The sequence below is a fragment of the Myodes glareolus genome, chromosome 3, assembly GCF_982192425.1.
Source record: "Myodes glareolus chromosome 3, mMyoGla1.1, whole genome shotgun sequence".
Classification (NCBI taxonomy): Eukaryota; Metazoa; Chordata; class Mammalia; order Rodentia; family Cricetidae; genus Myodes; species Myodes glareolus.
In genome coordinates, this window is record NC_142028.1 from 76,952,340 (window position 1) to 76,973,153 (window position 20,814).

Sequence of the window (20,814 nt, forward strand, 5' to 3'; positions counted from 1 at the left end):
ATATAGAATGGGGGCAGGGTTCTGTTCTTATCTCCACAGGAAAACACTGATCTTTGAAAAGTTCAAGGGACCCTGGATATTTGAATACTGACAGATGGAAAATAACGGCCCAATAGGGACTATCAAGAAAACTGAATAGGTTCTGTAAGTACCATATACTAAATCATATTTCTAAATTTATAGAGCTGGTTTTAGAGTTGAACTCTGGCTCAGTCCCTCTCTAATTCCAAGCCTGTTGTTTAAAGAAAAACCCAGAGTTTCTGGAGTTTCTGTCTCATGTCAAGAGCCATGATATGGGACAGAAAGAAATATGAGTTTAGAAAACATCTTTACTTTTCTTCATATCTATCATACCTTCATTAAATATATCTATCATGTCTCTCATTGAATATAGGTATTCATGTATATGTCTATATAATTAATGTTTAAGTTTTCCACAATGAACAATGAGTTTTTCCTACAGTGACATTTGAAGTTTCCAGGAAGAAGATGGGGCCCCATAACAACAACTCCACCTGGTTGATATGACGTCATGATACTGATAGCGCTACTACAAGACCTGTTTTGGGTACCAGCTGCACAAGACGGTTCCAACGTGCTGAAATGGTGCACATCTTGTACAACATTCTGGCCAGACCTCCACAAAATACTCAGAGACTATTTGCAATTTTAAAAGACATTGATCTTGAAATTTAACCATCATTTTACTTTCACAGGATCCCCCAGAAAGAACGTCGCCCCCATGACAGCTGGAAGTAATTCTAGAGAACGACGTCCCCTCTCCCAATAAAGTTTGTCCTTGGGTTTAGGGACATCATTTAGGGGTTGGTTATAATTAGTATACGGTTGAGGGTTGGGGGAGGAATTTTATAAGCACAGGAATCTTAAAAAAAAAAAAAAAAAAGGAGGGATAATTGGATTATGGGATAAATAGATTTGTACTTGTGAGTTATTGCTTTTAGACAAACATATTGGTATCGATTCTTATATATTGATACAAAGTTAAATTATGTTGACTATTTTATGCATGCATGCTTCATGCTTCTACCTCTGTTTAAAACATTTTTATGTATTTGTATATATATATTGTATTGATATATGTATATTTACCATATTGCATTGTACACTTCTACCTCTGATTAAGATACTTATATATTGTTTATGTATTGATATATATTTACCATATTGCAATGTATACTTGCACATTGTTTATATTTGGAGGTCTCATTGTCCTCATTTATTGCACACTTGTTTATTATCTCAGTCTTTAAGTTAGATAGATATTGAGAATTATATAGATCAACAGTCATCTAAGTTTGTCATTTATAATTAGACTAATCAGGTTCTCTAGATATATAGAGATTATATTCAGTATAGATAGATAATCTTCAACCTCTTCAAAGAGCTGTAGAAAATGGCCTTTAATCTAATTCAGAGTTCTATGGTAGGGAGACACAATCACTCCTGGCAACACTGATCTATGCCCGAGAGAATGTTGAGCACCAAAGACACTCCACCTGGAGCCTTTCTTCTTGGCAGAACTGGCCTTTGGGTAAAAAAATGCTCATACCTCAACTACTGACAGAGTTACAGAATATCCGTAAATGGATAAAACAAGACTGTCATATCCTGCCAAGACAGGGTAAGATAGTTTTGAAGTTTCTTGCCTTTGAAAATGGTATGTCAGTTACATCAGGCCTTAGCCAAAGTTGGTTGCTTCAACGCTGCAAATGTGACTTTGGGTGTTTGTCCAGGTAGCCAGTTGTCTCTGCGATTTGGTACATGTTCTGGAAGTTGTTTGATTGCACTTCCTAATTACTCAGATAACATTATTTCCCTTCTCAGATCTTCGATGGGATTGAAGATTATATAAATGTAGTTACTTTCCTTTCATGACTTGGCCAAGTTATTTGTTATACAAGACTTAAGCTAGTTAGAATAGGATATTTGTATTTATTGTATATAATTTCGTAGGTTTGTACTTATTGTATATAATTGCGTAGTAGGCTTAGAACTCTCTTACTTAAACAAAAGGGGGAGATGCTGTGGGAGTTCCTTCAGCTCCTTCAGCCAATCGCCGCTGAGTTACCAGCCCATTGGGGCGTGGTCTCTCCCTTTAAAAAAAGCAGCGGCTGTCCTCCACTCTCTCTTTGTCTTCCGGCTCCGTTTCCGGCCCCTGGACTCCTTTCCTGTTCGCGCGGAGGGGCTGTTGTCTGGGACGGTAATCTGTAAGTTTTTTTCCCTTTGAATAAATAACCATTCTATTAATCATAATTCCAAACTGGTGTGGGATTGTCTGTGACTTACGCCTTCACCAGATCTCATTACAGATGGTTGTGAGGCACCACATCGATGCTGGGAATTGAACTCAGGACCTGTGCAGGAGCTCTTAACCTGTCACCTCTCCAGTCAGGCCAACTGCTCAGTTCTTAATTATACAGCTGGGTGGTGTGCGCCTTTAATCCCAGCACTCGGGAGGCAGAGACAGGTGGATCTTTGTGTGTTCGAGGCCAGCCTGGTCTACAGGAACTACTTCCAGGACAGGTTCCAAGCTATAGAGGAAACCTTGACTCAAAAACAAAACAAAACAAAACAAAACAAAACAACAACAACAACAAAAACCCCACTAAACTGCTCTCTTTCAGAGGACCCATTTGGTTCCCAGTGCCAATGTCAGGTGAGTCACAACTGCCTATAGCTCAAATTCCACAGATCCAATGCCTTCTTCTCGGTTCTGGACATCCTAACACAGGTCATAGATAAATATGAGCACATGAATAACAATTTAGAAATAAACAAATGGGCTGTCACTATAACACCACTACCACCCCCAAGACTCAGGGACCATCAGTGAAGGGTCAGAAATTCACAAAGACTAGAGGAAAATCGTGTCTTTTGGATATGACAGGAATGCTGTGCTCATGAATTCACAGAAACTGTGGTTACCTGCAAGACCTGTCACAGATCAAGCCAGTTAACATTTTAACATGGAGGGAGGAGGAGCTTGTGAGCCCACACCCCTGACTGAGGAGCTACTACTAGAGGTTGATGGCTTCTAGGGGGAGGAACAGGCAGTTTCCTTTGAAGGGTATGGCCCCTGTGCTTAAGTAATGGCTCAACACCTAGGATTATATGGTTATTAAAAATTATTGAAAATTGTACATATTACCCAAGAATTATGCAACAAGCCTACTCTGATCAGGCTGTTCTTTCCCCCAAAGGTGCCCTTGTGCCTTAATTAAAAATCTCTATTACCATTTGGAATCAGAGAAACCATTCCACATATGCCTTTAATTCCTGCCATTTTTCCAGTCTTCCCACTGAGAGAAAGCCCTTCCACCCAAGGAAGGGCTTGCACTTCCTTTATGGCTTCTATAGCTGCACATATAGAACTGACAGTTAGGAATATTCCTAAAAAATGAGGCTCTCCACCGATGTAAATAATCCGAATCAGACCAAATTAAAAGATATCCAGGTTTAATTGGATGCCTGAACTCTCTGGTGGCCCGAAGGGGAGAACGGAAAGCCGACACAACCACCAAAGAAGAGGGAAGACTACAAGTTTATTTTTGGATGAGCAGTTTAAATAGCCTGTGGGAGTGGTCTTGACCTTTTCTAGGGAGGGGTCAAAGTTTGGTGGGCTCAGGGGAGGGGGCTTCCAAAATTGGAAGCCAGAGGCTGGAATTACAATTACACCCCCCACTCCCACCCCTCCGTGGCCAGAGTATCTGCATGTGGTAATTGTCTCTTTCTCAGTTGACATTTCTTTAATAATATTCTAGAGACTATAGAGCTTGTCAGATTCAATACAAACTCAAAGTTTGTTATTGTCTTATAATAATGCAGATTTTGTCAAAGCCAATAAAGGTGAATGGATGGTCAAAAAAATAAAAGGACATGAGGTTACGGAGGGGTAGAAAAATGGGGAAAAATCTGGAAGGAGCTAGGGGTAGGAATGAGATGTAACTATGATCCAAATACATTGTATGAGATCTTCAAAGAATAAAAAAATAAAATAAACTGAAACAGAATTAAAGTTTCATCTCTTATTGGATTCCCCCCTCCCAATTCAGTGATTAAAATGCAATTAAAGAACTGGAGAAGGGGGGTTGGAGCTCAGTAGTATAGTTTTGCTTACCATGTTCTCAGTTCAGTCCTCAACACTGAATAGAATTACCAGGAATTTAAGATAAAAATGGATCAATGGATGGTTTAGGAGGTAAAGGTATTTGCTACCAAGGTGGATGACTTAAGTTTGATCCTCAGGAAAAACATGGTAGAAGAAGGAAACACTGGTCCTGACACATATTCACACACAAATAACCTCATGAATGAAAACTCCTGAAAGGAATCTGTGTCTGCAGAGACCATTTGGCTGATGAGAATTTCAGTACTCTGACACGGACAATGAATGGTGGTGCAGGCCTTTAATCCCAGGATTTGGGAGGCAGAGGCAGGTGGATCTTCATGTTAAAGGCCAGCCGGAGTGACATTCAGAGCTACACAGAGAAACCCTGGGGGTGGGAGGGAGCGAGAAGCAGCAGAAGCACCCTGTCTTTACTAGAGTACTCCTCAGCTGCTCTCAGTTAACAGCATGGCACGCTCGATCTCAGGCCTGTGGCCCAATGCATTGACATTCAGACTGAACTCAAGGTACCATGCATAACAGGCAAGTCCTCTATCATTGATCTACACACCCATCCTCAAGACATGAGCTAGATCTGAACAGACTAGACAGCCTTATCCAGTCTATCTCCAATCCTGAGCAACTTTATCAGAAACAGCTTGTTTTGGACCATGCTCAAGAGCATTGTTCCTCCAGCTTGATGTGAAGGAGCAACAGTCCTGCACACTCCTCTGGATTCATGCATGATTCTTTTTAAAAATTTATTTATTTATTTATTTATTATTATTTTTTAATGTATGTGTGCTCTATCTATATGTACGGCCTGCTGGCCAGAAGAGGGCATCAGATCCCATTATAGAGGTTGCTATGAATTCACAACCTCTGGAAGAGCAGCCAGTACTCTTAATTGCTGAGCCATCTCTCCAGCCCCCATGAACCATATTTTTTTTAAATTACATTAAATGTGTATGTATGTGCACACATGCACAAACAACTCACCACAAACACATGTGGACAACCTGTAGGAGTTGATTATCTCTTTCCATCATGTGAGTCCTAGGTATTACTCTCAGGTGGTTAGGCTTGGTAGCATGTGCCTTTACCTGCTGAGCCAACTAGATGGCCACAATCTTGAGTTTTGTGTTGTTTTTAGATTTATTTATTCATTTATTTGAGACAGGGTCTCTCTGTGTAGCCCTGGCTATCCTGGAATTTAATCTATAGGCCAGTTGGTCTCAAACTCATAGATCCGCTTCTCTCTGTTTCATGAATGCTGGGATTAAAGTTGTAAGCAGTCATGACTAGCCTTAGATTTGCTATTTTTACTTAAGTGTAATTTTGTGTGCACATGTGAGTATATAAACTGCATTGTGTAAGAGCCCACAGAGGATAGAGGGCATCAGACCCCCTGGAACTGGAGTTATTAGTGACTGTGAACAGCTGAGATGGCCGCTGGGACTGAACCTGGGTCCTCTGGAAGGGCAGAATACACTCAGCCACAGAACCATCTCTTCAGCCCCATACAATCCTGCTCTTTGAGACAGGGTCTTTCACTGGGACTCGGGGCTTCTGGAGATTAGCTGAGACTGGCTGTCCAGTGAACCCCCATCCCAGTACTAGAATCACAAGCTTCTACCACCATGTCTGGCCTTCGACATGTAAGAGAGGACCAACTGAACTAGCACCTCAGTTCACTAGTTTTTGTCCCTTGCTTGTTTATTTGTTTCTCAAGATAGGATCTCAAGTATTTCAGGCTAGCCTTAAACTTACTATGCATCCAAGGGTAACCTGGGACTTCCGATTCTTCTACCTTCACCTACTAGATGCTAATTACACATGTGTACCACCAAGCCTGATTTATTCAGAGTAGGGCACATGAACCCAGGGCTTCAAGCATGCTTGGAAAGCATTCCACCAAGTCAGTTACATCCCAAGTCCCCAAACCGACTCCTTTAATCTTCTATGTTGTACCTTCTCTTGTCTTCCCCATTGCCATTCACTACAGCTGTGTGCTTCAGGTTTCTGGAACAGAAATTACAGAGTTGTCTGTGACTTCTTTAACACCCCACACACAGGGTGTTAGGAAAACTTGTTTTCTTTTTTTTTTTTTTTTAAAGATTTATTTATTTATTATTAAGTATACAGTGGTCCCTGCAGGCCAGAAGAGGGCACCAGATCTTATTACAGATGGTTGTCAGCCACCATGTGGTTGCTGGGAATTGAACTCAGGAGCTCTGTAAGGGCAAACAGTGTCCTTAACCTCTGAGCCATTTCTCCAGCCCCCAGGAAAACTTGTTTTCTCTCTCTCTCTCTCTCTCTCTCTCTCTCTCTCTCTCTCTCTCTCTCTCTTTCTTCTTCTTCTTCTTTTTTTAATGGTTTTTGAGACAGGATTTCTCTGTAGCTTTGGAGCCTGTCCTGGAATTAGCTCTTGTAGACCAGGCTGGCCTCGAACACACAAAGATCCACCTGTCTCTGCCTCCTGAGGGCTGGGATTAAAGGCATGCACCACCACCGCCTGGCGGAAAACTTGTTTTCTACTTGCAAAATGAATCTAGAATCACCAGCTGTACTACCATCATTCTGGTCCAAGTATCATCTCTCATCTTTTTCTCATGGTCTTTTTATTGTATATCATTCTTTTGTGTACTAGAGGTGATATCTGGTTCTACCACTGAGCTATATCCCCAGTTCAATTTTTTTTTCAGAGCTGGATATCAGACCTAAGCCCTTACAAACACAAGGCAAGCACTCTATCACTGGGTTACACCCTACACCTCCATTGCAGATTTCACTGCACAAGCCTCTTAGCTGCTTCTCCTCCTGCTTTTGTTCTTATCCTTTTTCAGTTACTCACCACCCAGAAGCTAGGACGAGTCTGTTAAAATACAATGCCTAAATATCCGGGTTTATAGAAGACAGCAAAAACACCCACCTAACTAAAGGAGGGATCATACTCTGAAATGATTATACATGGTCTAGAATGCTAAACAAATTTCAAACAGAAGCATGTAATTATCAGTTATGAGAAATGAAGGTAATTTGGGTGGCCCAAAATGAAGTCAAGAAAAAATAGAAAGTCGGCATAGTAACTCACACCTTTAATCCCAGTTCTAATGAGACAGAGGCAGGTGGATCTTTGAATTATAGACCAGTCTGGTTTACATAGTGAGTTCTGGGACAGACAGAGCAACATAGGGAGTCCCTGTGTCAAAATAACAAAAACAAAAATTAAAAAATAATAGAGGCAGGAAAACCAGCTACAAAATATTAGTAGGGGGGCTGGAGAGATGGCTCAGCAGTTAAGAGCACTGCCTACTCTTCCAAAGGTCCTCAGTTCAATTACCAGCATCCACATGGTGGCTCACAACCATCTATAATGAGGTCTGGTGCCCTCTTCTGGTCTGCAGGCACACACACAGACAGAACATTGTATAACAAACAAACAAACAAATAAATAAATAAGTATTTTTAAAAAGTATTAGTAGGGACTCAAGCATAGAAGAAGATCACAGATGTTAAAATGAAAGAAATATAAACAGACAAAGAAGAGCAGGATAGGACTGGGAAATGAGAAAAGGTCAGGATACAGTCATACTTTTGTCTGGTGTCCTCATCTATCTTTCTTTCTTTTTCTTTCTTTTTTTTTTTTTTAAGATTTATTTGTTTATTATGTACTCAGTAGTCTCATGTATGCCTGCAGGCCAGAAGAGGGCACCAGATCTCATTACAGATGGTTGTGAGCCACCATGCAGTTGCTGGGAATTGAACTCAGGACCTTTGGAAGAGCAGGCAATGCTCTTAACCGCTGAGCCATCTCTCCAGTCCCATCTTTCTTTCTTTTTTCAGACAGAATCTTGCTATGTAATTCTGATTGGCCTGAATTTGCTTGTTGACCACACTGGTCTGGAATTCATAGATACACCTGCCCCTGCCTCCTAAGTGCTAAGACTAAAGGCTTGAACCACTTGTACCACCACACCTGTGTGAAAGAGGAAGAAGAGGAAGGGTTCCAGCAAGAAACAGGTGCTTGCTACCCTACCCTGCCCCTCTAAACAATGGTCTTTTTAAATTCTAAACCCAAAACTAGCAAAGTGCCTATCTCATACTAGACTCAAAGTGTTTATGACCAAAAACATCTTCCCTTACAGTTCTACGCTTTGTTTCCTTGTTTTGTTGGCACTAGGGGTTGACCCAAGGGCCTCTAGCCTTGAGCTATAACCCAGCCCTCCCCTTATAGGTTGTCATTTGTGCTCACCATCGCTAGTCCTTTAGGGATTTCTGAATTGAAGAGGATTTTAGTTTTATTTTGTTTTTCAAAATAGGGTTTCTTTGTGTAACATTCTGGTTGTCCCGGAACTCTGTAGATTAGGCTGGCTTCAAACTCACAGAGATCCACCTGCCTCTGCCTCCCAAGTGCTAGGACTAAAGGCGTGCCCACCACCAGGCCTCAAAGAGGCCATTCTAATGGGTATTCTTAATAGTCTCCTTTACCATGGTCACAAGAGCCTCCCCAGAACTGCCCCACACTTCAGACACTCATGCTTCTGCTGCCAAAGTTAACCTAACACAGGACAACCTGGCAGCCTTACATCCAACACAAGGCAAATTAGGACAGAATACTTTGTACTAAGCCATACAAAACAAGGTAAGTAAGAGACAACTGGCACACAGCACACCAAGACACTGGAATCAGGATCTAGCTGCTCCTTTTATAAATAATGCATGAGTTAGGTCACTGAACCCATAGAGTTTCCTTTCACCTTAAGCTCAAAGATTATAAAAGGCTTCTTATAAGTCTGACAAAGCCAGCTCAGAAACAACACACACCAATTCATACAAACAAAAATTTCCCAAGTTAACTACCCTAACAGACTAACTCTTACCCCTTGTTTCCACCTCCCACACGCTAGGACTATAGGTGTCAGCCACCATGCCCAGCTAACCTTTAAAGAATGTGTAGGTTCACTTCTCAGAACAGAAATATATAGAAAATCTTTCTAGATCTGGGGTGTAAATTATGAGCATATTCATTTGAAAAAATTTAGTGACCAATACTTTTCATATATGTGCATCTTCTGTTACATTATAATTCAGTGAAAAGCTCTTCAAATTTTAACATTAATGGAAAAAAAAAAGACAAACCGGAATTCAAAGGAAAGACTTGTCACTGTGAGAAATACGAGTTTCAACAATTAGCATGCAGCAATTATTATATGCAAGGCACTGTGCTAAATGAGCATTTTCTATTTTATCCTAGTTAGGTCATCCACCGTATCAGCAACATGTCACATTTAATTACTCCTTCCTCCTCGAAACTCCTTTCCCATTCTAGACCAACAGTTTTGCTTCCTCCCTCCCCATCCGCTCCTGAGTCTATCCTCCCTGACTATTAAAGCTAAAATACTCCAGAGCTTGGTTCCTTTCCTCTCTTCTATGCTCCTTGCAGCAGAAACTATTAGTATTTCCATTTAACACAGGAAAACATGGAGGCTCAACAGACTCAAACCTAGGCAATCAAGATGTCAAAATTTGCATTCTTGACTTCCTCCCCATTCTTCCATCCTTCTGACCATATAAGAAGCAAAACATTCTGGGTGGGGATGGTGCACACCTTTTATCCCAGCACTCGGGGGGGGGGGGCAGAGACAGGCAGATCTTTGTGTTGAGGCTGGCCTAATCTACAAAGTGAGTTCTAGGACAGCCAAGGCTATACAGTGAAACCCTGTCTCAAAAAAAAAAAAAAAATTACAAAGAAGAAAGAAAAGAGGCAAAACATTCTATATTCTTTTTCTTTTGAGATAGGGTCTCACTATGTTGTCTTGGCTAGCCTAGAACTCGCTATATAGATCAGGCCTGTCTCTGCCTCCTGAGTGCTGGGATTGGCCTGATCTAGAATATTCTAGTCTTCAGTAACTGAGAAAAGAACATGCCTGCAGCATATGGAACTTTCTTTTTTTATGATTTATTTATTTTTACTTTATGTGCACTGGTATTTTGTCAGCATGTATGCTGTGCAAGGGAGTCAGATCCCTGGAGATAGAGTTACAGGCAATTGTAAGCTGCCATGTGGATGCTGGGAATTGAACTCAGGACCTCTGAAAGAACAGCCAGTGCTCTTAACCGATGAGCCATCTTTCCAGTCCCGGAACTTTCTTTCTTAAGGTATTAAAAACAAATATCAGGCCACCATCGCATGCCTTTAATCCCAGCACTCAGGAGGCAAAGAGAGGCGGATCTCTGTGAGTTCGAGGCCAGCCTGCTCTACAAGAGCTAGTTCCAGGACAGGCTCCAAAGCTACAGAGAAACCCTGTCTCGAAAAACCAAAACCAAACCAAACCAAAAAAAAGGGAACAATTACCAGGCACCAAGTCAACAGGAAATCATTATTCTTGCAAATTCCATTAACAAGTTTCCTTCCTAATTTTCTTCACTTTAAGCTTTGGTAATTACTTCTCAATGAGGAATGTGAAAATATTCTAGAACAATGACTGTCAAACCTAGATGCTTGGGAGCCTCTTTTTCTTTTTCTCCCTTCCTTCCTTCCTTCCTTTTTTTTTCCTTTTCTTTTCTTTTCTTTTCTTTTCTTTTCTTTTGGAGACAGAATATCTCTAGGTAGCCCTGACTATCCTGGAACTCCATATGTAGACCAAGCTATCCCTGAACTCACAGAGATCCACCTGGGTGCCTCTGCCTTCAAGTGCTGAGATTAAAGGTATGCCTAAGTGTCAGAAGCATTTGTGAGAAGCTATTGTGGGCCATGACGCAATTACAGCTTATAGCAATTGATAATTCGGATGTCAACCTACCAGACAAATGGTTCTCTGTTGGAGGAACCCGGGCCTGCAGGGCCACTGACTCTGAAAACTGTTGCTTTCATCTGTAATTTCACTTGTGCAATAACAGCTATGATATCTCCCCATTACCATGAATTTTCATATAATGTGTACATGTAACCTCACGATTACATCCACACATATATTTGTGGATGGTTAGGAAGATGACTTCCCACTGTAATATTGCAGATGTCTGTCCTCGTTATATCATTTAACATATCTGTCCTTGCTATATGTCTTCAAGAGATCAATAGCACCTATGTTGCCCTAAGCTTCCTTCACCAGCACCTCCCTACTCTGACACAAAATAGCAATTAACACTCTGTATCATCCCCCCCCCCCCCAGACAGGGTTTCTCTGTAGCTTTGGAGCTTGTCCTGGAACTAGCTCTTGTAGACCAGGCTGACTTCGAACTCACAGAGATCCTCCTGCCTCTGCCTCCCAAGTGCTGGGATTAAAGGCATGCGCCACCACCGCCCGGCTCTGTATCAGTTTTTGATGCAAGATTTTAGATTCAGTAGACTGCTTTTTCTAGGTCCTGAGATTTGGGTAATAGAAAAGGCTGTTAACTATGTCCAGATATTATTAATCACATCTAAGAAATGTAAAATAGTACACATATTCTTTGCCTCTCCCTTAGATCTCTCATTGGTTTAGTTTCTTCCCTTTGTAACCATTGTAACTGTCCCTGTAAGAGAGAGCCAAACTTTTACAACCAATAGCTTTTGTCAGTCACCAAGTAAGTCGACCAAGTATTTGCCTCGTAGTTTTTTTATTTCTAATGAGCTCCTAATGAATGGAGATACACACACACACACACACACACACACACACACACACACACACACACATACACACACACACTAAATAAAAATAAAAAAGATTAGGCCAGTGAGATGGCTCAGTGGTTAAGGGTGCTTGTCACCTTGTCTAACAATCTGAGCTGGATTCCCCAAATCCACATAGTATAAGGAGGGAACCAACCCCTGAAAGTTGTTCTCCTAATTCCACCTGAAGTTGTGACCCACATGTGGCTATACACACACACACACACAAATAATAAAATATAAAAATTAAAGATACTGGAAAAGAGTCAGGTTGTGGTGGCACACACCTTTAATCCCAGTACTTGGGAGGCAGGATCTAGTTCAAGGTCAGCCTGGTCTACAGTGAGAGTTTCAGGACAGCCAGAAAACCAAGAAATCCTGTATTGCTGGGGGAGGAGGGGGGAAGCTTGTTTTGGGACTAGAGATGGTTCAGTGGTTTAGGGCAGCGACTGTTCTTCCAGAAATCCTGAGTTCAATTCCCAGTACTCGCATGGCAGCTCACAACTGTCTATGATGGGATCAGATGGCTTCTTCTGGTTACATGAAGACAAAGCATCCATATACATAAACTACATAAATATATCTTTTAAAGAATACAGGAAAGAAAAAATACAGATGTGGGGCCTGGTGTGGTGGTATGGGGCTGCATGTTCAAGAAACTGAGGCAAGGGAAATTTCAGTTCAAGACCTGCTGAAGCTACACAGCAAGACCTTGTCTTAACAAAACAAAGAACATAAATGGGACCTATCCAGACAGATTCGACCTAGACTCCAAGAATCTTCTGCCAAGAAGAAGTCAAGCATTTTCTGCAGCTACTAACATGGCACCTGATTTCAGCAAGCCTTCATTTGAGAGAGATGCTCTGGTCTTCCAAGATGACCGTATCACAATGCACTCATTCATCTCAACTACTGACTCCAGTGAGTAATGAGAAGGACCAGAAAACCAGAGCAGTTGATTCCAGAAGACAACACTACTTTCCGGTGGTCTGGGAATCTGTTACCAAGAAAGGGCTTGCAGTCAAGTCATACATCCTTTCACCTGGAAGGCAGAAATCCGGGAAACAAGAACCAAATTTTATACTGGAACACTCATGTTCTCAGGCTACTCACCAACTAGTACGAGGGAATATAAGAGCACAGGAGCTAAGGCTATTGTCCCAGGGCAACACACAAACACACTGCCATTTTGGTGTAAATATAATTGCACATGCATCTTACTTACAAACATAATTAGAATAGATCACAGATGCTGAAACAAAGGTAAAGAAATTACTTCAGCACACTTATGAAAGTCATACCTCTGTAAGTGCATGCAACTGTCCTTGATGTACACACACACCCATGAACCTGAAAAACAAAACAGATTTTTTTTCAAACAAAATGAACAAGATAAGAATAAAAATCCATATGGAAAAACTAGTTGAGTTACCCAGACATAGGAAACATGAAGTACTGTGAGGTCCCTGTACCATCTCAATCTTGAATATGATGCTAAATTGAGGCCAGCTAAATCTGGCCTCAATTAGTGGGCTAAAGGCACTAGCCACCAAGCCCAATGACCTAAATTCGACCTCTAGGGTCCACATGATGTTAGGAGAGAACAAATTCCTGCAGGGTATCTGTGCTGGCTATAGACTTATTTAATTTGGAACAAGCTAGAGTTATCTGAAAGGAGAGAACCTTAATTAAGAAAATGCCCCTATAAGATCTGGCTGTAGGGCATTTTTCTTAATTAGTGATTGATGCGGAGGGCCAGTCCACTGTTGACTGTGCCATCCATGGGCTGATGGTCCTGGGTTCTATAAGAAAGCAAGCTGAGTAAGCTCCATGGCCTCTGCATCAGCTCCTCTCGAGTTCCTGTTCTAGCTTCCATCAATGAGGGGCTACAGTGCAGACATGTAAGCCAACTAAACCCCTTCCTCTCCAACCTCCTCTTTGGTCATAGTGCTTCCTCACAGCAATAGAAACCCTAATTAAGAGAGCATCCTCTGACCTCCATGTGCCACAGCACATGTACACTATCTGTCTCATAAAAGGAATGTATGTAGGTAAAGTTTTAAAGCTGTCTAACTGATGAATTTCATTAAATGTCTGGTGGCAGCATACCTAGAAGTAAAAGGCAATGGTAGAATGGGGAAGAGGGAGGATAACAAGCCTTTAAAACAGCTTGGAAAAGCTGGGCCTGTAGCTCAGTGGTATAGCACTCAGCTAGATTCATTTTCGTAGAATTGCCAAATAAAGCAAAATAAGGTAAACAAAATAATAAAATAGGAAACCTTTACTTGAGATTGTCTTGGCAATTTTTCTGTTTCTGTCCCCCAACTGCAATGAGTGATGTAATGAAGAATGTAGTGGAGCCTGTCCTGGAACTAGCTCTTGTAGACCAGGCGGGCCTCGAACTCACAGAGATCCGTCTGCCTCTGCCTCTCTGGGTGCTGGGATTAAAAGCGTGCCCCACCACCGCCTGGCTATTTATTTTTTTTATGTGCATTGGTATTTTGTCTGTGTGTATGCCTGTGTAAGGGCGCTCAGTCCCTTGGAATTGTAATTACAGACTGTTGTGAGTCATCATGTGGTTGCTGGGAATTGAACTTAGGTCCTCTGGAAGAACAGTCAGTGCTCTTAACCACTGAGCCATCTCTCCAGCCTCTGTAATTCAAGATTTAATAACTAGCATGAATGGCTTTTATGATCTAGGAATTTATTAATAGTTGAAGTGCCCTCCTTGAGTTGGATGTATGTATTTATAGTGATTTGAGTAAGAATAGCCTCAAAAGCTTGTATATTTGTTTTTGTTTTGTTTTGTTTTTTTCCAAGACAAGGTTTCTCTGTAGCTTTGGAGCATGTCCTGGAACTAGTTCTTCTAGACCAGGTTGGTTTAGAACTCACAGAGATTCTCCTGCCTCTGCCTCCTGAGTGCTAGGATTAAAGACGTGTGCCACCACTGCCTGGCTAGGCTTGTATATCTGAATGTTTAGTCATGGGGAGCGGTACTGTTAGTATTCAGGCATCTGTACTGGCCTGCCCTTGGGGTTCTGACAGGATGCGTCCTCAGCTGCAGCCACCAAGAGCACCTTCTGCGCACATTCACTACATTCTCTTTTAAAAGGGCCCTGCCCACCTCCCATCTATTTCTCTCTTTTTCTGTCTGATCCTTTTTCTCTCTCTGCCTGTCTGTCTCCCCTACCCCTTTCTCTTCTCTGCTGCTCCAGTTCCCAGAGGTCAGTCTCCCCACTCTTCTCCTAATAAAAAAAAAATCCCTACATGTGAGCTCTATTGCATGGCTTCTTTCTCTTGCCTGCCGCTTTTAAAATTACAACAGGTACTATTTGAGAAGGATTAAAAGGTCTGCCCTTGTTGGAGGAAGTTTGTCACTGGGAGTGGGTTTCAAAAGTTCATGCCAGGCCCAGTCTCTCTCTCTCTCCTCTCTCCCTTTTTCTCCCTCTTTCTGCCTGCAGATCTCAGCTACTTCTCCAGCACCATGTCTGTCTGCACACTGCCATGTCTGTCTGCACACTGCCATGTCTGTCTGCACACTGCCATGTCTCATCATGATGATAATGGACTGAACCTCTGAAACTGTATCAAGTCATCTCGATTAAATGTTTTCCTTTAAGAGTTGCCATGGTCATGATGTCTCTTCATAGCAACAGAAACCCTAACTAAGACAATGACTAAGACAGTACTGAAAATCACCCTTCCAAGATCAGCTAAAATTTCATCTTCCCTATAAAGGATCCCATGACTTAGGTGATTAGCATCATAGCTCTTCCTTCTCCTTTCCGCAGTACTGCCAGCACTTTCCCCGCTTCTTTGAATAACTGCTGGTTGGCATTAAGTGAAGTCGTCTGAGTCTGAAGTCAGATTACTACTGGCTCCATCACATACTCAAGATCTCTGTTTTAAAATTTGCTTTCTTGCTTATTTATTTATTTGTTTGCTTGTTTATTTATTTATTTATTTACTATTGCTGAATTCCTACAGACACTCTGAAGCAGAAACGATCATGGTACTCACTTGAAAGTACAGTTTTGTTGTTGCTGTTATTTTTAACAACTCTAACTGTCTGTAACTAACTGTAGAACTGGTCTCAAACACACAGAGATTCATCTGCTTTTGCCTCTGCCTCTGCCTCCCAAGTGCTGGGATTAAAGGCGTGCAGTATCACCCCCCGGATTAGTATAGTTAATCTTTAACATCACTGATTCCCCTGCTTGGAATATATGTAAGCTTTTAAAAGAACAGAGTTTGAACTAGTGAGATGACTCAGTGGGCAAAAGTGCTTGCCACTAAGCTTAACAGCCTGAGTTCTATCTCCAAGACCAATATGGTGGAAAGAACAGACTACTGCAAATTGTCCTCTAACTTCCATATGAATATCATGAAAGAAAGAAAGAAAGAAAGAAAGAAAGAAAGAAAGAAAGAAAGAAAGAAAGAAAGAAAGGAGTGAGGGAGGGAGGGAGGGAGGAAGGGAGGGAGGGAGGGAGGGGGGGGAGGGGGGGAGGGAGGGAGAAAACCAAGCAAGCGTGCAGATCTTGGGCTGGTAAGATGACTCAACAGATAGAACACTTGCTTTAAAAGCCTGATGACCTGAGTTTTATCCTTGGAACCCATTAAAGGTGGAAGGAGAGAACCTATTTGTCCTCTGGCTTCCACATATGCACATAGTTACATACACAATACTCATAACAATTATCTCCTTAAGAGAATACAGATCCTAATTCATTTGCTTCCATGTACAATCCTGAGCACATAAAGTGTTCTATATAAGCATTTACTGACTGGAAAGTAATAATCACCAAATTAGCAATGTTTTATAAAAAAAGAACTTTTTGTTTGCTTGTTTGTTTGTTTGTTTTCAAGACAAGGTTTCTCTGTGTAACTCTGGATGTCCTGGAACTCACTTTGTAAACCAAGTTGGTCTTGAACTCAGATCCACCTGCCTCTGCCTCCTGAGTGTTGGGATTAAAACTGTGTGCCTCCACTGCCCAGCAAGAAAGAACATTTTACCAGCGTTATACAGTGAGACTTCGTCTCAAAAAGGCACACAGAAAAAGACACACAGACTATTTTGAGGCAGGTACTAGGCAGGGAAGCCACAATGACCTTGATTTATAAAGAAGTCAAGCACTAAAGTTCTACCATTCTCAGAGGTGCACAGCATGTTCAGATGGGCATAGGCCATGTAACAAGCTCGTATGTGCTTTCTTTCCCGCCCCACTTTGGCATCACTATATCTCAGTTGTGCCACACTGTTTCGCTTTTCTACCTGACCTTTCCTGCCTCATTCCTTACACAGATGACTAACACTGCCACATTGAAAATGGTGTCATAGGGCTGAGAACATAGTTTGGTTGGTACACACATACACACACAACTTCGAGGCCAGCCTGTGCTATGAGACCATCTCAAAACAAACAAACAAACAAGCAGTCAATACAGGTTCGTTTCCACATTGAAGCTTGAGAAGCACTGGGTGCAGCAGCAGGGGCCTGCAGCTCCAGCACCTTGGCTGAGGCAGTAGGACTTAAGTCTGAGGGCAGTCTCACCAGGAGGCACTTAAATTTATACTCCACCTGGTTTGTTCTTCCCCTCTTTACCCCTCTTTCTCTTTGTTTTAGGGTTCTGTTCCATTTTGTTTTGGTTGTTTGTTTTGAAAAAAGGTCTTAAGTAGCCCAGGGTGGCCTTGAACTTGCGATGTAGCTGAGAGTGACCTAAATTCACGCTCCTCCTGTATCACCATACCCAGCTTCCAAATTTTCTACTCCCACCTCAATCATGCCAGCTAGCATTACTTACTTGACTCAGGATGGAAGTGTGTTCTTTTCTTTGAGACAGAGTCTCACTATGTAGCCTGACTGTCCTGGTTCTCACTATGTAGACCAGCCTAGCCTCAAATTCACAGAGATCTGCCAGCTTCTGCCTCCCAAGTGCCAGGATTAAAGGCCTGGGATTCCTGGCCTTGAGGGTGTGTTCTTAGATAAGTGCTTAAAATTTTACTGATGGCTCAACTTCCCGATTTTTAGTTTTATATTACATATTGACTAATATTGATAGGAGAATTGGTATCTTATTTTATATTTATTGTGTGTGTGTGTATGTGTGTGTGCGCACAGGTACAATATTCTATGTGTGGACAGAAAGAGGTCAGAGGCCAACATTAGGTTGCTCTCCTATCACTCTCTACCTTATTTCTTTTAAAAGACTTTTTATTGGGATTGGAGTGATGATTTAGTGGTTAAGACCAGTGGTTGCTCCTCCAGAAGACCCAGGTTCAGTTCCCAGCGTCATAATCATCTATAACCACAGTAATAAGGAATCTAACACCCTCTTCTGACCTCTGTGGACACTGCATACATGTGACACATTTACATGTAAGCAGACAAAATACACTCATACTCATAAAAAATAAAAAATAGTAAGGGGCTGGAGTTACAAATAACTGGGCTCAGCAGTTAAGCGCGCTGGCTGTTCTTCCAGAGGACCTGGGCTCAAGTTCCAACACCCACACAGCTGCTCACAGACATCTGTAACTCCAGTACCAGATATCCAATGCCCTCTTCTGAACACAGACGCATGGACGCACACACGTGTGTGCAGTTGCACACACATGCACACAGGCAAAACACCCATACACATAAAACTAGAAATTAAAGAGCTGGAGGGTTGGCTCAATAGTTAAGAGCACTTGTTACTCTTTCAGAAGGCCTGAGTTTTGTTCCCAGCATCCACATGGTGGCTTACAACCATCTGTAACTTCAGTTCTGGGCGATCTAACACCTTATATCTGAGAACCAGGCACACGTGTGGTACACATACACACACATAACATATAAAATAAATAAAAATTAAATAAAATAAGAAATTAAATAGATAACCCAAAGATTTAGGGATGAAAAAACCCAGCCCCTTTCCTTACTGAACTTCTGGTTACTGGAAGCCTTACAGTCCCTGATTACAGTCCAAATTTCTCACCATGCTACCCAAAGGTCTGACAGAGCTGGGCACGGTGGCACGTGCCTACAGTCTCAGTCCTTGGGAGGTGGACTTGGAGGACAACAGCTTTAGGTTATTCTCAGAGCTGCTGAAAGCTCAAGGCCAGCCAGGGCAACACTAGAATCTGTCTCCCAAGACCAAAACCAAAAACTAGTAAACAAAAAAGCACAGAAGGTTTGAATGTTCTGGCTCAGCTTCCTATCTCCTGCCGCATCTACCTGACATTCTTTATTTAGTTATATAGTTGCCACTCCCACACACGTTCAGAGTTCTCATACTTTACACTATCACTTGAATGAGTATTTCTAAAACCTGTTTGTCAAAAATTCTACCAATCCTTAAAAATTCAGTTAAGAACATCTATAAACAAGTCAGGAGCAATGGCACATTCACTCAGGAGGTGGAGGCAGGGGAATCTCTTTGAGTGGTATGCTACAGCGTGACCACGTTATGTCATCAAATTCCTTAAATTGGTTGAACCTTGTGGCACCGACCTGAAATCCCCGGCTACTCAGAAAGCTGAGGCAGGAGGATTGTAAATTCAATGAACATTGTTATTTTAAGGCCACCCTAGACAATTTACTGAGATTAGGTCTCAAATAAAACTGAGAGAAAGCCGGGTGGTGGTGGCGCATGCCTTTAATCCCAGCACTCAGGAGGCAGAGGCAGGCGGATCTCTGTGAGTTTGAGGGGGAGAGAGGGGGAGAGAGGGGGAGAGGGAGAAAGAGAGAGAGGGAGAGAGAGAGAGAGAGAGAGAGGGAGAGAGAGAGGGAGAGAGAGGGAGGGAGGAGAGGGAGAGAGGGAGAGAGGGTTAGTTTTGTTTTAGTTTTTTAAAAAAAATTATGAGTTGTATAAGAAGTCAGGAGGATCCAGAGTTCAAAGTCATCCTTAGTTGTATATCAAAGTAAAGCCCAGCCTCAAGAAACCAAAAATAAAAAAATAAAAAATAAGGGAGAAGTGTTGGGACTGCAGAGGTGCTCAGCATGTAAGAGCATGAGCTGCTTCTCCAGAGGATCTGGGGTTCACTTCCCTAGTTACAACTGTCCATAACTCCAGCAACACCCATACACAATAATCTTTAAAAAGAGGGCTGGGGGTGCAGGCTGCTTGCTTATTGTATGCAAGGTCCTAGTTTCAATCCTCAGTGCTCCCCTCCACATACGCATAATCTAAACTGCCTTTCCAAGATTCCAAGATGGCTATCATATCTCTTCAAAGATGTAATTTCAACCATTTTTCTGATCTTTCCTGTCAAAATTACCCTTTCTCTTCTCTTCCCTACCTACCTACCTACTACCTACCTACACACACACACACGCCTATTTTGGAGCCTCTACTGAAGAAGAACTTGCAGGTCCCACCTTATACTTCATGTTTTATTTATATCTAGCTCTTTTCCTATGTCAGGTCAGGGATCCTGTATGTAGACATGAATGTCTACTTCTTCATCAGACTACTTTATTTTCTTTCCACTGTAGACATTTCCCAGTTTTTGCCACGCTTGGTCATTACCATGGTATGTGGGCAGATTGTGCCATACCTAGACCAGAACACCTCAACATCATTCTCTAAGCTTTCTCCATCCATCAGCAGAGGAATTTGATTGAGGTTTTGTCCTAGCAGAAAAAGAGTACTTCCACCCAACCTCACCACACCAGGATAGGAATAAGAAACTAACCTTTAAGGCTAGGAGATCTTCTTTACTACAATAATTAACCCCACTTAGACTGGTAGCCTTGTTTATTGTTAGTGTTCAGTAAATTATTTAAATTTAATTAAAATTTAAAATTCTTATTCCAAAACAAGACCTGACCCAGGCCCTGTAAGCCTCCAACATGGGAAGGGACCAAGATCATCTGTTAGAGTTATAAGAGGAAAATTATAAGTTTTATGTAAAAAGAGAATTCAGTTTTACTAGTATTTTAAAAATTATTTTATGGCTGGGGGAGTGGCGGCACATGTCTTTAATCCCAGCACTTGGGAGGCAGAGGCAGGTGGATCTCTAGCCTGGTCTACAAGAGCTAGTTTT

The 20,814-nt window shown here is 41.9% G+C and overlaps 1 protein-coding gene across 1 annotated transcript in view; it reads right to left on the reverse strand.

Moving 5' to 3' along the window:
• The window catches only part of Tesk2 (testis associated actin remodelling kinase 2), a 117,844-nt gene that overhangs the window by 29,833 nt on the left and 67,197 nt on the right, over nt 1–20,814 (reverse strand). Inside the window, exon 4 of the mRNA XM_085698744.2 lies at nt 13,088–13,136. Coding sequence (XP_085554870.1) covers nt 13,088–13,136 — 49 coding nt within the window. The remainder of the gene's footprint in view (nt 1–13,087; nt 13,137–20,814) is intronic.